At 34.5% G+C, this 17500-nt stretch overlaps 1 protein-coding gene across 1 annotated transcript in view; it reads left to right on the top strand.

Moving 5' to 3' along the window:
• LOC144980513 (neuroglobin-like) overlaps nt 1-17500 on the top strand; it is a 130962-nt gene that overhangs the window by 32690 nt on the left and 80772 nt on the right. The window contains exon 2 of the mRNA XM_078928154.1: nt 16140-16947. Coding sequence (XP_078784280.1) covers nt 16793-16947 — 155 coding nt within the window. The 5' untranslated portion in view covers nt 16140-16792. The remainder of the gene's footprint in view (nt 1-16139; nt 16948-17500) is intronic.

Genomic DNA, 17500 nt, shown 5'->3' with positions numbered 1-17500 from the left:
TATCACCATAGGGTATTGTTGAAATTAGAAAAATTCTGACCCTTTTTCACTCATCTGTCTCTAATAATGTGCGCGCACTCATACTGTCTTATAAAAAATCAAAGAAAATATAGAAGGGGGCGGGGCGGTAACGATAAGAAGAGAGAGAGAGAGAGAGAGAGAGAGAGAGAGAGAGAGAGAGAGAGAGAGAGAGAGAGAGAGAGAGAGATCACATGAATGTTTTTGGGTAACTTCACAGTTTAATGCAAATAAATGCAGCTGAAATGAGAAAATAACAGGTTAGGGAGAGGGCAGAAGGCAAATGCTTGCCACCTCCTAACTCTCACGCCACAAGACGATTGGGCCGTCTAATCCATTCATTTTGACGATTTTATTATTATTAGAGCTGTAATTCCTTCCCTCGACATTTTTTGTTGTTATTTTACACATTGAAAATAAGATCCACTCTTGCCAGAGAAGCGGAATCTCACACTGATCTCTCCATGCCAGGATGAAATGTTTTTCGTTCAAATAAAGGGAGTAATCCTCGTAAAATGAATCCCCCCCCCCCCTTCCCCCATTCCTCACCCCCAACCCCTGGTCATAGATCCGGGTCGTTGATTTGGGCTTTCATACAAGCTAATACCACGTTGAAAACAGAAAATTACATGCTGGGACAAATTCTAGGATGAATGTTAAAACATGCATATATAGTTTGTTTAGCGAAGTCTCAGGTTTTGGGAGTTTTTTTTTTCCAAGATAAGGGTCATTTAAATCGATCGATATTTGAAGTACGAGTTTTCTGGCCAATTTTTAAATACGAGTTTTTTCCGGAGTACGGCAGTTTACTGTTTAATATTTAATTATTCTTTTTTTTTAAAACCCTTATGATGGTGTCGAATTGTGGCCAATGTTCACTGGGTAAAACATTCAACACATGGCATGCTAGAAGCACACCTATAGTATTTATGTCCTTAGGCAGATGGACGATAATTCCATAATCCCAGCCCACCGTTTCAGCTTTAAAAAAACATGCCAAACTCGGTAAAACATCACGTTAAACCTGTGCTTTAAACCAAAACAGAATTAAAGTTATTTTGTTGTTGGGTAAAGAAGGGTGTTGAGCACGAAACGTTTCGTGTTTGATACTTCGTTCTATTTTTTTTTCTGGGGAAGCAGTTAAGTCTATATTATTTGCGTCCATTACTTTTCACAGTCAACAACTTCTAGCCGCTTTGTATTGACACAGAGGATACACATATTATGTGACCCTTCATCTCAAAACGATATCATGTCAGGTAGGATAAGCGAAGTGCAGGAAATTCAATTTATTGCCACAAATAGGAAACTTATGGTTATTTTCTCTTCGGTAATGTGGAGAATAAAAACAATTTTTTCTAAATTGAAAAACGCAAATTCGTATTTTTTATTATTTTAGAAACTCACTTTTAAGGGCAGTATTCATTCGGAATTCTCTGCCTGAATATATTTAAAAAAATTAATGGCCAAATAGAATTTGACAGAGAAATCAATAAAATCAAAATAAAAACCTAGGCACCCCAATTGTCCTCACTATACTCACAGTCGCGATTACCTTCGATGCACGGAGTTGCGACTTAATGACAAGACAAATGCCGTTTTGAGAGGAAGGTCATATATTACTCATTTAGGTATGAACATTTTTCTAAAATATCGATGGATTATGATGTCATTAAGTCTTAAACTCGAGTCCTTTTACAACACAGATGCAATTCGGTTTTTCTGACGTTAAATGGGTAATAACCATAGGATAGGAGGCAATAGATCTAGTCTTTTGTAAAGAACTTCCGCCAGATCCAACTGACCTAACTACCTCAATTATTGCTAGTTGCCTCAGAGGGGTAAAAAAATCTCCACGGAGTCAATTGACTAATACAGGATCCTCAACCACTACATTAATTGATATTTTTTCTTCTTTTTTTTTCGTTAATCCATGAGTAAAGATGATCTTCAGAAAAATGAGATTATACAAAGTATAGCTTGAAATCGACGTGCACACACATGTTTGCAAGTTTGAAAACCGAAAGGGATTATTGGTTTGATTTTACATTGTTGTAATGGACAATATTTCGCGTTGGTTTGAGAGTATTTCCATAACAAAAAGGGCCTATAACAATTTCGTTATCATACCTGCACGCCGTTTGAAATAAAATGTTCTCAGTAAAATCAAACAATTCTTTACTTGATGTCAATTAAACCCTGTAGGGAATTCAAAATACTTTCCTTTAACATTGACTTATTTAATAAGAAATGTCTTCTTTCAAACTACACTACGAAAATAATCTGGTGCAGAAAGGGCTTAGGAATTTGGTTTGGTACTTTTTTGAGAGAACGTCATTGTGAGGCAATCCGATCTCTATCTTTATTATTTTTGGTGCCCATCATCACATTCTGTGATTGACCCTTAGGGGAACAAAGGCTAATCTGCTATATTATTCTGACAGAACCGTTATTTTCATTTTGATCAGAACACTTTTACTTCAAATATTGATTGCTTTAACTAGTTACTGCCGTACTCTGGATAGACACTTATGAAAAAAAATTGGCCAGAAAACTCGTCCTTTAAATATAGATCGATTTAAATGACTCCCATCTTGGTAAAAACTCTCAAACCAGGGTCCTTGCAAGGGCCCATGTTTGAGAGGTTTAACCAAGATTGGGCTCATTTAAATCGGTCTATATTTGAAGGACTAATTCTTTGGCCATTTTTTAAAATACGTGTATTTCCAGAGTAGGGCAGTTAACTGGTTAGATGACCCCCAGGCTTGCCCAAATGTATCAAACTTGGTACTTCAATAAAGCCTCAAGTAGGAGACATTCTGACAAGCTGGGGGGGGGGGGGGGGGGGGGGGGGGGAGGTTATTAAACGATGGATATCGAGGGACCAAAACGAATAAAATGGGTTGTCACAGTACGACTATATTACGGTTGCTCCTCTTTAGTAAATAAAAACCTATTCATCAAAGCCGCGCTTTGAGTTGAAAAAAAATCGAAGGGAAATAGGAATTTGAAGAGTGGCTAGTAGAAAGAAACTGAGACCGTCAACGTAATAGGGTTCTTTATCAATACTGATGGAGCATAATGAGATCTTAAAAGCACTTCAGTCTTCTTTCATTGAAAAGCGATGAGAATCTGATCTTCAAGTCACTGCTTTCCTTTTGGGGCCAATGTTGTACCCCCCCCCCCCCCCGCCTTCCCTTCTTTTTTGTTTTTGGTATAACTTAACTACTGTCTTGCGCTGATAAAACTCCCTCCTTTTCTTTTGCCCATTAATTTTCGTCTCAAATAATATCAATAAATAACGGGTTAAAATATTTAAACCGGAGACTTCAAAGACTTCTCAAAGTCAAGATTATTTTTAAAGCTGAGGATCATCTTTATTCACCGATATTTGTATTTCAGAAAAAAAGTGACAAAGGACCTTTTGGTAGAGCATGATAGCAAAGGATCCATAACGGCAAGTATTATGCAAGAAAAGCAACGATACACGCAGTATTTAAGTCCCCTGTAGACATTTTAATCTTCTGCATATAGATTTTAAATAGGCTATTTTCTTTTAACGCGAAAATTTTTTTTCTCTCATTGGTACAAGACAAGTTTAATTTGGTCTTATCGGTTTTATATATCAGAGAAACTTATTGCGTTGACAGGTTGTCACGAGAGAGAGAAAGAGAGAGAGAGAGAGAGAGAGAGAGAGAGAGAGAGAGAGAGAGAGAGAGAGAGAGAGAGAGAGAGAGCGTTATTATTTATTGTTAGAAGAAAGATTTAACTAAAATGTATAATATATATATATATATATATATATATATATATATATATATATATATATATATATATATATATATATATATACACGGCGAGAAAAGATATGAAAAAGTATGATGCTGTTTCAATACGAAGGAACGTTCAAAAATTTACAAGCAACAAGAACAAGACCTTAAGTTAATACTTGCCAGGTTGAATCAATGTTATTTTTCGGAATGATTTGTAGCATTTCTTTTTTTCTTCTTCTTTAAACTTATTATAGTGAATATTTAGAATATTTTAGTCAGGAGCATAGACGTGTTGACAACTTCAATGCTAGACCAAACAAAGTCGTTTTATACATAACATATATTAAACTTATAGGTAGGCCTCAGATTTTTACATTTATATTTGAAAAAAATATTATGTTTATCATCTTTTATTACCATAACATTTGTTAAAGTTTTTGAATCAACGGCAATATTGTGAAAATGTTTTGAATATATTAGCAAAAGGGCTCCTTTGATTTGCAAAATATTCAAAGATTTTCAATCAGTTTACTTTATGCCTCAAAGCAAACTCCTTACAACTTTAAAGCATCTTTTTAAAAATATTTTGAAAGACAATTGAGAATTAATAATTCATCTGAAATAACAATTCTGGGCTTGATTTTCTCAATTCCCAACTCTCCTTACTATGTACTGGTACCTTTTTATTAACTAAACGAAGATAAGGATACTTTGTCCACGCGGCGTTTTCTTTGCTGGAAAACAGAGAGACGATCTTCTCCCTTGTATTTGTTCTGGTGACATGGAAGGATAAATGCGTTGTCGGACCACCCCTCCCTCCCCCTCCCCCCCCCCACTCCCATTTAGATTGTTAAAGCATTGCTCATTGTTTATATATGACACGTATGAAAGAAACGTAAAATGAATAGGATACAGATGAGAATGAAATCTTACATAGATAGTGTTTAGCGCTCTTTTTTAAATGCCCCCCCCCCCCCAAAGCCCAAAATTCTATAGTCAAGCTTACAGTCGATATCTGGAGTGTAACAATTGCTTGCTTCTATTTGGATAGGACGCTAGTCTTTCAAAAAAAACCAAAACAAACAAACAAAAAAAAAAACAAAAAAAAACAAAACAACAACAACAAAAAAAGCAAACAAAAACAATAACAAACAAACAAACAAACGAACAAACAAACAAACTTTTCTTCAGCACTTAAAGAACCATAAACACAATGACTGCAGGGTCTACATTGCATAGGAATATATACTGACTCCATCGGGGACTGACAATTGAAAATGCCTCCGTTGCTTGTGGTGTCAGCTGCCAATTTAGACTTCAAGACCCAATGCATTTTGAAGGGAACAAATTCATTCCAGTCAAATTAATCGGACACACACAGCTCTTTATTTTTTTCATTTCAAGTATTGCAGGATTCTGCTCTCTAAGGTATTGCTTCTCTTTTGAAGCCAAAATTGCTTTTTTAAAATATGTTTCTATTTATATTTTATAATCCAGCGTTGCGATGTCATAAAATGGCAACCTATAATATATTTGCAAGAAAAGAAAAGACTTTTACGTCGCCTAAGATCTTGAAGGCATTATTATATTCGGCCTATTTGAGTTTTGAAGAGTGGATTTTCTTATGTGCTAAATTCCAGTCTCAGTGGTATCAGACAGGTTTAATTTGCCCTCATTGATTTTATAGGCGAGAAAGCGCGTTCCATTGACGGGCTGTCATATGGAGAAATAAAGGAACTTTATTTTCGTGATTATCATCGTCCTTCTTAATAAATTGATGATTATACTCGCTCGTAATTATTATGACAACTATTTCATGTCAACGTCGAAATCGTTACCTCTATCATCAAAGCCACCACCATCACTGAATTGAAATGGGAGAGGTGGGAGGGGAGTAGGGAAGGAAGAACTATGTAAAAAATAGGGCAAGAGACTGTCATTTTATTTTTGCCGTAATTTGATAATATGAAACATAAAAAGAAACATATAGTTATATTCCATTTTAGCCAGAAAACGTGTACTTAAAATATCCATTTATTAAAATGCCCCTGATATTGTCCAAGATTGTGAAACCTTAAACTTCAGGGACGTATCAAAATTGAGAACTTTGACGAATTGAAGTTTCTTTCAATTCATCGATTTTTAAAGTTCAAGTTTTCTAGACAAAGCGCTTTATTTATTTGGCCAGAGTACCGCTATCAACCCGCACCCCAGAGTCTCTTAATCCCCATGCTGGTAACACACAGTTTGATTCTTGGGAATAATTTCACTCAGTCGTATGGCTTCACTTACAGGATCCGTTTTTCTCGAATATACTGTATACTATCCACAAATATTTGATTCCGATCGGACCTAATAAGACTTCTCCTTATAAACTTCTTCCTCATCCTCATTCGTCCTCCCCCGTTTCCGCCATCCTTTCTCCCATCTCTACCCCCCCCCCCATCCCCGTCTCCCCATTGCTACTCTTTTACAAATTAGTTTGTTGAAAATTAATTGTCACATAGTCAAAGCGGATTCAGGACGGAGAGAAGTACAGCAGGTGATATTTGAACCCATAAATGGCTTGTTGCCAAAATCCTGTCAGAAAAAATAGAAATAGTTATGACTGGAATAGATATGTCTGCCGCCTTCGATGTCATCAATTGCCAATCCTTGTTAAAGATTATGAAAGGAATAGCTATGGAAGATGAAGCTAGATTAATCCAATTCCTTATAAGTGAAACCTGGATAACGACCAAAATAATCGGTGCCTCAGAGGCTAAATCATTCCTTGGCAACATCGGTACTCCACAAGGAAACAGTTTGAGCCCTGTCTTATATATCATTTACGTAGAAAATGCTTTAAAAGACGTATGTAAATCTGTACTTTCGGCTCAACTACGTTTTGAAGACGAACTCCCCATGGGAATTGCAAATGAAGACGACATTGACTTTATTAGCCTCAAACAAGTCAGTGTAAAAGACATCTAAAAAGCTGTACAAAAATACCAACTAAAGGTTAATACTGACAAAACAGATGTAACATTACTGTCAAGGAAGAAAGGCGAATGGAGAGCCACGAAAAAGTAGGGTCATTAATAGGAGACAAGGAAGACGTAGACAGAGAAAAAAAGGTTTATCGACGGTTGTACTAAATGAATTATTACATACATGGATTAGAAAAGATACAATAAAAATAAACACTGAAATCAAATTATAAACAACCTTATAAAATCAGTGCTTATATATATCTGCGGATCATGAGCACTGACCGGAACCGAAGAGCAAAGATTAGACAGATTCCATAGAAAACAACTTAAACGAGTCTTGACTACACGATACCCCACAAAAATAAGAAATAAAACACTGATGAAAAATGCAATGAAACATCCTTATCTACTCAAATCTTGGAAGCAAGATCGCGACCTTTTGGGCATAATACTCAGAAGAGATGAAAATATACCATCTAATTAACCCATGGATACTTTTATCACTCCATACGGACACAAGAAATATAAAGTCAATAGGATTCAACAGTCGTGACGTCACTTCCCTCGTAATGACGCATAGTAACTTAGTAACTGGTTCTAAACTATCGGAACAATGACGGACGCCCTTATGAACTACTTCTCCGACGAGCATAAAAAAGTATATCTAAAGGAGAAAATCATTATAAATCTGATCATGTTTTGACTTTTATACATTCTGATCACATGACATGTGAAAAAGTTCTAGCCATATGAAGAATAAAAAGTACTGATTTTCTTTGTTTAGAACCAAGCTGCTGGTTGCTCGACGGGCGTGACATCAAACTATTGAATGCTTTTCCCACTGTCCTGAACAGAGAACTAAAACGCCTCCAAAATAACGAAGAATTAAAATCAAAAGAAAGTGTTATGAAATTAGCAACCACAGTAAAATGCCTAGAGTACAAATAGGATTATTCGACTCTATGGTATCATCGATTTTGTTTATGGTTTCGAGGCATGGGGCTTACGACATTGAAAAATTTACTCTCATTACTTTAGTCAGTATTTAACTCTCTCCTTACCAGCCATTTTCAGGATTTTTCCTCAAACTTCACACCCAACTAACACAAATATATATATATATTTTTATCACTTTGACATAATAGCAGTAAAGTTCTTGCCATACATAATTTCTTTAGCAAAAGATACTCTACAACATTTTCTTTAAATGTTATGTACAAAAGAAATTTTAATAAGAAAAATGTTGGTTGTATCGTAACGAATGTGACGATTTTTCTATAATTGGTAACGTAAAAATAATAGACCAATTTGTTTTTGGGAACAAGGCTGTTATCCACTGATAATTGACAGAAATATTTGATTGATTTAATATTCGATGAGCATTAGTCTAGTAAAAGACCTACTAGAGTTGTGGGATGGGCATTTACTGGGCAAACCAATATGTTGGCGACGAAAGATATTTTCTATCCTTGTTTTTTTGCAAAGAATATAAGATATTTACCAACAAAAATGGCTATGTGAAGTAAGAAATACAAATTATCTTCGTTCATTTCTTACACGTTAAAAACGATATCAAATTCAAATAACTTATTAGATTTAGAAAGTAGAAATTTTAGCGAGTCAGCAACCAGGGGAAATGTGAAATTGAGACGAAAACAAACAAATTGTGAAATGTGTTGGGTGCGAGAGGACGAGTTCCATTGTCTGATTGAGTGTACGAGGTTTGTTAATGAGATGAGAGGTTGTTTAACGGATAAATTACATAAGAAACCGAGTATGATAGAGTTCACGAGACTCCTCCAATGTAAAGTATTATTATCATCAAAGTATCATTATTATTATTATTATTATTATTATTATTATTATTATTATTATTATTATTATTATTATTATTATTATTATTATTATTATTATTATTATTATTATTATTATTATTATTATTATTTTGATCATTATTATCATTATTATTTAGATTTACGAGATAGTCTATTTAATGCTTCTAGGAAATAAATTCTAAAAAAAGACAAGCCTTTCTTGACATCAATATTATAGAACGCTCTGAACGAATAACTTTTTAATAGAGTAAATTAGAATGCTCGACTTCTTCTATACTCGTAAGTAGGTCCAAATATTTATTGAAACATGTCAATTTTTATGCAAAATAATATCAAATTTCTATGCAAAGTATTTGCAGTAAAACTTCTAAAGCAGGTGAAAAGCCTACTAGGGACTCGTAATTATATGAAGGTCTGACATCCGAACCCACCTATGGGCCTTGTTTAACATTGTTGTAATGGACAAGATTCTGAATCATTTTGTTTAGATTTCCATTACAACAATGAGCCCATAAGAAATTGGGTTATCAGACCTGAAAATAAGTTCACGTCAACTACTAGGGTTTACTGATTTTAAAGAATCAGATATTTATTAAGAACATATGCATTAAAACATTCTTAATTTTTGTCGTCGTAGTAGTTGTTGTTCTTGCTGTTGTTTTTGCGTAACATATGTATGTATACGTCTGTTTATACAGACAATAACAATTCACTTCAAAATTTAATTCAATTTAAAAAAGGAGAACATCGTCTAGATGTAATATCTAAGATTTATAAAACGATTGTAAGTCTTTTGAATTGATTTCTAAAGTTAAGAGATTTTTAGATATAGAGACAAGAGGGAGAAAGAAAGGAAGAAAGAAAGAAAGAAAAAAAAAAAAAAAAAAAAAAGAGAGAGAGAGAGAGAGAGAGAGAGAGAGAGAGAGAGAGAGAGAGAGAGAGAGAGAGAGAGAGAGAGAGAAGGGGAAAGGGGAATGAGAGGTTGCAAGGTCATAAGGTAATGCCTGATTTATAAACACACTCAACACTCACACAATTATACAGTGATTAAGTTTTTTTTTAAATTATAAGTTTGTTTCTTTTAATCCAAAACAAATTTGTAGATGCAAACTTAATTTTGACATTAAGTGTGTCGATGTCTTTAGAATAATGTGCTCCTTTTTACTTTTGGTCTATTAGTCATAAATCATGCATTATAACGCAGGAAAATGAAATGATAGTGCTCAATTTTTAAGTCAAAAAGAAAAACAGATGAGGACAATTTTTGAGGAATTATTTCATTATCGTGCCTTCATAATCTTTAATAAAAACAGATAATGTTTAAACATAAAACACTGCCCACGTAGAGCTATATTATGAATATGGTCCGGGAGCTTTGTGGCTTAGGAGAAACAATTGATCCGTTACAATCGTCTACCTTATGTACTATCTATCGAACCTGTTTTTATTTAACTCAAATGTTATTATAAGTGATGCCTGGAACTTGAAAGATGAAACCATAATATCACAATATTATTTTATGCCTGCTTTCACAGCTTCTTTACTGTGTTTCTATATATCCGCTTGTTAATTTGTCAGTTCATTTGTGACGGGCGTTAAATCTTGCTGTATATCGTCTGACTATCTGGCTCGTGCCAGACAGTATCTCTCTGTTGATAATTTAGATACTTTCTCCGACTGTCATGTACAGACATATCCACTGTTTACGCATTCCTTTGACCTTTACATTTGCCAGAAATGAGGAATGCTTTGAATGGACATTTTTCTCTTGATTCATACATATTAAGCGATGGATAATATACATAATATGTAACTAGTTTTTATCCATTACGATCCAGTGCAAAGATCCCATTTTAGTGAAGAAATCTATTCCTAACAACTTTTGATCTGTTAAATTTATAAACCTAACTAAATTTCAAATTTGTGAAAACATCGATATGGTTTTAAATAAAAACGTTTTATAATAACTTGAAAGTGATCTACCTAGCCCTATGCAATAAAGCCTAATTGTAAAAACAACCAGGGCTACCCACAGGGTGATAATTCGATCGATCCAACCGTCAACCCAAAACCACCATATTCTCATACGTCATATTGGGGCCATAAAGAATCTCGGGGATAATGTAGGATGGACTCTATATCAAAAGCAGGTTAAAGTTCTCAAAGTCCTAGGTTTGAGAGTTCTTGCCAAGATGGGGGTGATTTAAATCGATCGATATTTGAAAAAAAATTTAGCTGTTATATAGAGCAATATCCACTAAACATGCTCAAAGCGCTTTACAAGGGATCCGTGGCCAACAGCAACTTTAACATTTAGGACAGGAGTGTAAGAGCCTGACACCTGTTAGGCGATATTACATATTTTCGGACAGAGACAACGTTGTTAACGGCCAGGTACCCATTTTCACCTGAGTACGGTGAGGGAATTTGAGTAAAGAGACTTCTCTAAGGACTCAACTATGCGCCGAGCGAGGCTCGAACCCAGGACCTTCCGATCCAAAAGCGAGTGCCATACTACAAGACCACATAGCCGCACAATATGAAGAAAAAGAAGAAGAAGAAGAAGAAGAAGAAGAAGAAGAAGAAGAAGAAGAAGAAGAAGAAGAAGAAGAAGAAGAAGAAGAAGAAGAAGAAGAAGAAGAAGAGGAAGAAGATGTTTTCCTTTCCAAACAACTCTGTTGGATAATCAAAGTTACATTGATTATCCAATAAATGAGTTATGTGGAAAGGAAATGTCCTTGAAACACAACTATAATATTATAATGAATCATTAGAATAAATCTGTCATTCTTAGAGGTAATTGGGATTTTTTATATTTGTTTCCTGCAACAAATCAGTAATTGACGTCATACTACTCGTATGTTATATGAAAAAATACAGCTTCTTCTCCTCTTCCTCCTCCTCCTTCTTCTTCTTTGTCTTCTTCTTCTCACCCTCCCCACCACCACCACATTCTCCTCCTCCTCCTCCTCATCCTTCTCCTCCTCCTCCTCCACCACCACCACCACCACCACCGCCTTCTCCTCCTCCTCCTCCTCCTCCTCCTCCTTCTTCTTCTTCTTCTTCTTCTTCTTCTTCTTCTTCTTCTTCTTCTTCTTCTTCTTCTTCTTCTTCTTCTTCTTCTTCTTCTTCTTCTTTTTCTTCTTCTTCTTCTTCTTTAAAAGAATGACTAGCTCAATCAGACGATCAATATAAGCCATCAGTAGATAAAGAAATAAATTATGATACTCTCCTGACAGTCTGCAGTGCATCCTTCAAGGTCTCACTAATGCTTAGGAGCATGATAACCTGCAGAAAAATAGTTCCATAAGCATCAAGTATTTGGGGAAAATGAGTAGAAACGACTGTCAAAGTTAAATGGACGGAATTTTTTAAAAAAAGATCTTAAAATGCAGCACCGTTAATAGAAATGAAAAACAGAATAAGAAATCGGATGATGGAAGTCCAGTATTGAAACTCAGAATTTCATCTTTCATTCTGGGTAGATGTTCATATATTCTACAGAAGCTTTATTCATTGGAGTTCGCTTTAGCCAATTGCTTATACTTTTAATATCAATCGATTCAGATCCACCAAATGTTGTAATAACACATTACTGTTTTCATAACTATATGGCCATATTACCTATTGATGAGAGTAAACGTTTTCTGGCCATTGTTTAAGAAATGCATTTTGTTAAATTAAGACAATAGATAAAAGACAACATTGGTAAAAGAGTAACGAACACAGAACGACATATTAAACATTGTAGTCAACCATTTTGAATTCAAATTCAGCAAACCAAACAAAACGCCAATCACACCATTTACATGCCCCCATGCAAAGATTTCAAATGAATAATAATAATAATAATAATGCTGAAAACTTATATAGCGCTATAACTCCGAGACACCAGACTCTAAGCGCTTAAATTACAAATTACTTTGGCTGAAACATACTCATTCACACACACAAGCACACACACACACACACACATACACACACACACAATACAACACACAACACAAACCAAACCTATCTTTCTTCTCATACCATCTACTAAAATCGAAACAAATATGTTTTAAGCGAACGTTTAAAAATAGACAAAGATTCTATGAATCCCTTTACAAAACAACGAAAGAAAGACCACTCTCATTGCATATTTTAGATCAAAGATGGCGCCTCTTTGTACATTTATTAATGAAGAAATCAAGAAATACAAGCAAACAAAGCCATGATAGCATATTTTAAAAAGTGTGGGACTCTTTTAGAGGAGGACCTATAACTATCCTGCCTGTTCTTTTAAATCAAAACCTCTTAACTAAAGAACCTCCAATGACCCTAAAACACCTGAAGTTCTACAAAAACATAAAAATTTAACCAGTGACAGACAATCTTGGAGGGACCTTAAGCGCGAGGTAGCCGAGGCGTCCCGATCCTTCGATAGAGACCCGAAAGGCTCATAAGTCAGTAAGTCAAGGCAATAGAGTAAAGGCTGCTCTAGATAGCCACGTTATGAGATGATATGCTGCTTGATTTATTCGACACAAGGACGAAAACAGAATTGTTAAAATATGTCCTCAATAATGACAGTCAAGATATTCCACATGGGGTCAAGATCTATTTTGTTCTTGTCATTTGTCTGTGTTGCTCGAAAAAGAGGACTTCAAAGCATGAATTTAATTCGTTTGTAATGAAACCGATTATGCCACTTACCTTATGATTGTTTCCAAGATAGATTGACCTTTCACATTAAAAAAAAAGGAAAAAACTGAAATGCTTTTTTTTTCCAAAAAAAGTACGTGCATATACAAAAAGTTACTCGAAGTCAATATGGAAAACACATTTGGAATTAGGTCCTGTTACTCATCAAGATTGGTACAAAAGAAGAAGAAATTTTGCTTGCCATTTTTTTTTAAATTACCTTTTTCTTATTAGAAGATAGAACAGCGACATAGTGAGTACTTTGTAAAGCGCTTTGAGCACGTTTAGAAGATTATGCTCTATATAAAGGCTCACGGCGATTATGTGTAACAGTAGACTATTGTCATGAGTAATTTTTATCCACAGTTAATCTAAAGTTAACCTCTAGTCCAATTATCCAATTGTTATATAACGAAACATAAACGCATCATGCAAAATGGAGTAACACAGCCTGGCATTTTTCGTTTCAATAAATCAACATTTGAAAATGTTATAGATATTGTTAACATTTAAACCACGCTGTATGTGAAGCGAAATAAAGATGTCTGACCTTTACTTTAATATCCTTAATTAATACTAGAAAGAAACATAAAACTTACGAGACTTATTAAAATTCTATCACGCTATTGGCCATTTTAAAATGTCAACATCAGCATTGTTCATTAGCGAGGAAAGTTCCAGTGGAGGAAAGGATGTATGAATGAGGACAGCCATGCCTGAAATTGAAGACACCAGAAGGTCGCGTTTCCTGAGGACGAAGACAGTCGGGATATAATGAGAGAGAGAGAGAGAGAGAGAGAGAGAGAGAGAGAGAGAGAGAGAGAGAGAGAGAGAGAGAGAGAGAGAGAGAGAGAGAGCTGTCATTGCTTTAGAGTATAAAACAATTTATATCGTCTATCCCCAAATTTTTTTGTTAGGTTAAGATGGGTTAAATCTTTCAGTATTCATCATCCTATTGTATTACCGTTTTAATTGTTTTTGTCGTTGGCCGAAAGGTCTGATGTCCGACATTTTCTATGTTAAGTATGTTTTTCTTTTTTGACCGAATCATAATATTCGTGAGATGTCAACCGAGATTTCTTCCAAAATGTATGTAAAACGTTACCTTTTCAAATATAATATACATATTCTTTATATTTTTTATTCATGTTTATTGTCTTGAATTATTTATATCGTGTTCGAACATACAATTATCTAATAAATGATAACCTGCCTCAAAATTGAAAAAAAGGTACGACAAAAATGTCCTATCGAGTGCTATTCGAGTTGATAAATATATATGGCTTTTATACACATTTCCTCCATTTGTAAATAATAGACAACATAGATCATAGATATCTGTTTAATTATAATATGTTTTCTTCTTTTAATTATTAAACATCCCAATAGAATAAATCTTATAGAGGTTCTGATGGGTATCGTTAAAGTGTATAAGTCTCTGATGGACACGTCAACTGTTATTTAACATGATGCAACTATAACTTATGGAATCAGGATAGTGAAATGAGGGGAAACAAATCAAAGGTGTTGATAATGTTCATTATTATAATGCTGATGGCGATGATAATAATAATGATGATAATGATGATGATGATGATGATGATGATGATTATCATCATCATCATCATCATCATCATCATCATCATCATCATCGTCATCATCAACATATTGATGACGATGAGGGGTAGAGGTTAAATCCAATGAGAAACCAACCGATGATGTGTAACTTTACAGATTGGTTGGATGGCAATGAACCATGTATATTGGTGATTTGTAAGCTAATAATGAATTTAAATAACTTTAATATGAAAATTTTACCAACACTTATATATGACACACACGAGAGAGTGGTGAATGTTAAAGTATTGATTCAATTCAGTACACTGACAAAACACCTCTTCTCAGTTTGGCAAGAACACTTTTACTTCAAATATCGATGCATTAAAATAACCCTCAACTTGTCAAACATTCTTAAATGTTTCGAACAAGTCTGAGGTTTAAGAACTGTTGAAAAAATGAAGGTTATCATCATTCTTCGCTATATAAAGAAAAAAACAACTGGTCATAATAAAAATGCGTTTTTATCATAGCCTGACGAATCTTGTTCTAGCTCCCAGGGCAGAATTCACATTAACAGATCTTAATGTCAAGGTTTATTTATAAATGTTTTGCCCATCATGGTTACAAATAAAGAATGCATTTATATAGAGCTTTTACAAAGTTAACATGCTCTTAGTGCTTTTCAGTTTTGTTATCTCCTAGTGATTGATCTGTATACATATAATACCTAGTTCAAGGCATGCAGCATGTTTGGAGCTTCATTTTTGCTTAGATTTTTGTATTTTGCTTATTTTGGCCAGAAACATTTACTACATATTATAATATAAAGTAAAATTAGATCAAGATAATCTACTATCAGAAAGGTGAAAATGTAAAGGTTTCCGATGGGAACAGTTCAACACTATACACATCCGAAGCCTTTCCATTTTCACCTATTCGTTAGTATTTTCATGATCCCAGCCTTCAGGCACACCCCCCCCCCCCACTGCCTTCTATTAGGATAAGTTCCATCTTGTGGGAGTGTTATTTTTTAAAAATATGAGACTTCTTGAAATGCTCCGGTTTCAAATTATTGAAAAGTTGTGAGTCATCCATAGCATGGAGTCATCTCATGAAGTGAGAACAGGTTTTCTGGTCGAAAGGAAACATGACGTTTGGACATGGCAGGACAGGGTTGTGTTTGAGAAATTTGGTGAAACCGTCAATTTTACAACACTGATTATTGATCTCCATCATTTTCTAAAAATTGTCATATTCCACAATATAAATTATTGTTGTCGTTTGTATCTATTTCACAGGCAATGAAAGTCACCAAATTGAATCAGGCATAAAGAATGTCAGAAGACCCAAGCGCCATTTTGAATAGGCCTAATATTGTTGTTTGAATAGTATTGCCACAATAATCCACACTTTAAAATAAATCTTGTTTCTCTATCATTTTTCATGGTGGCTTAAAAGACTTTCACATCTCTGTCAAAGCAGCATGTGTATTAAGAAGGAGATAAATAGAACATTATTAACTAAAGAAACGAAATCATCTTTAAACAACACCAACACTATAGTTATTTATCAAGGATGATAATTCTTGAGTTTAAAAAATAAGGCATTAAAAAAAATGTGTTAGTTAAAATCTGCCTATGACCAGAGGGAAACATCCACTAGTGTCTGTCCACAGCTGTCTGCCATAACATATATCGTTGCATTGAGCAATTATTTAGAACCAAATGCTCACCATACAATCATAATAAATAGTTATAAAAATCCAAATTTCCAAGGCAAGCAGACTGGTTTAACACCATATAAGCTGCATTGATCTGTTTGTTTAGAAATGGAGGTGGAGGATGATGTATAATACCAGCTACATGTGAACGTAAACAAGTATAATTTCAACAGCGACTCACGCTTCAAGCACATTTCCTACACAAGTAAATTAACCAGACATTGTCAAGCTATGGGCGGTGCACAATCTAATGGCTGTAATGGATGTCGAAGACGTCAGATTCAACTAGACAAATACCTTGATGAAAGGCAAATCCACCTCATCCAGACGACGTGGTCCATTTTGAAACTGGACTTGACCACTCTTGGTCTCACCATATTTCTCAAGTAAGTACCGTATAATGCATTCTTTTTGTTTCTATCACTACTGATGTTTTGTCCTGATATATTCCATTTGACAACTAACCAACCACCGGCCTGCGACTCCCGCTTTGATTTTCGTAAAATAATGAAGATAATAGTAATAGTTTTTTTTAAAAACTTTGAGTATTTATATAGCACAGCATCCACCAAACGTGCTCAAATCGTTTCTCAAGGGATGCCTCACCATCAACATTTAACTTGTAGGACGAGAAATGACGGGTGTTAGACGATGTTACAATTTGTTTCCGACAGAGACAAGGCTGTTAATGGCATAGTACCCTTTTTATACCTGAGTACGATGAGAGAATGTGAGTAAATAGCCCTTTTCAAAGACTCAACTTTGCGTCGATTAGAATGGGACACGAACCCTGGACCTTCCAGTCCAAAGGCAAATGTCATATCAAAGGATCACATAGCCGCACAAATAATAATAATAATAATAATAATAATAATAATAATAATAATAATAATAATTATAAATAATAAATAATAATAATAATAATAATAATAATAATAA

Source organism: Berghia stephanieae, chromosome 1 (genome assembly GCF_034508935.2).
Source record: "Berghia stephanieae isolate SIO BIC M18660-M18661 chromosome 1, UCSD_Bste_1.3, whole genome shotgun sequence".
Taxonomy (NCBI): Eukaryota; Metazoa; Mollusca; class Gastropoda; order Nudibranchia; family Aeolidiidae; genus Berghia; species Berghia stephanieae.
This window is presented reverse-complemented; position numbering and strand designations above follow the sequence as displayed.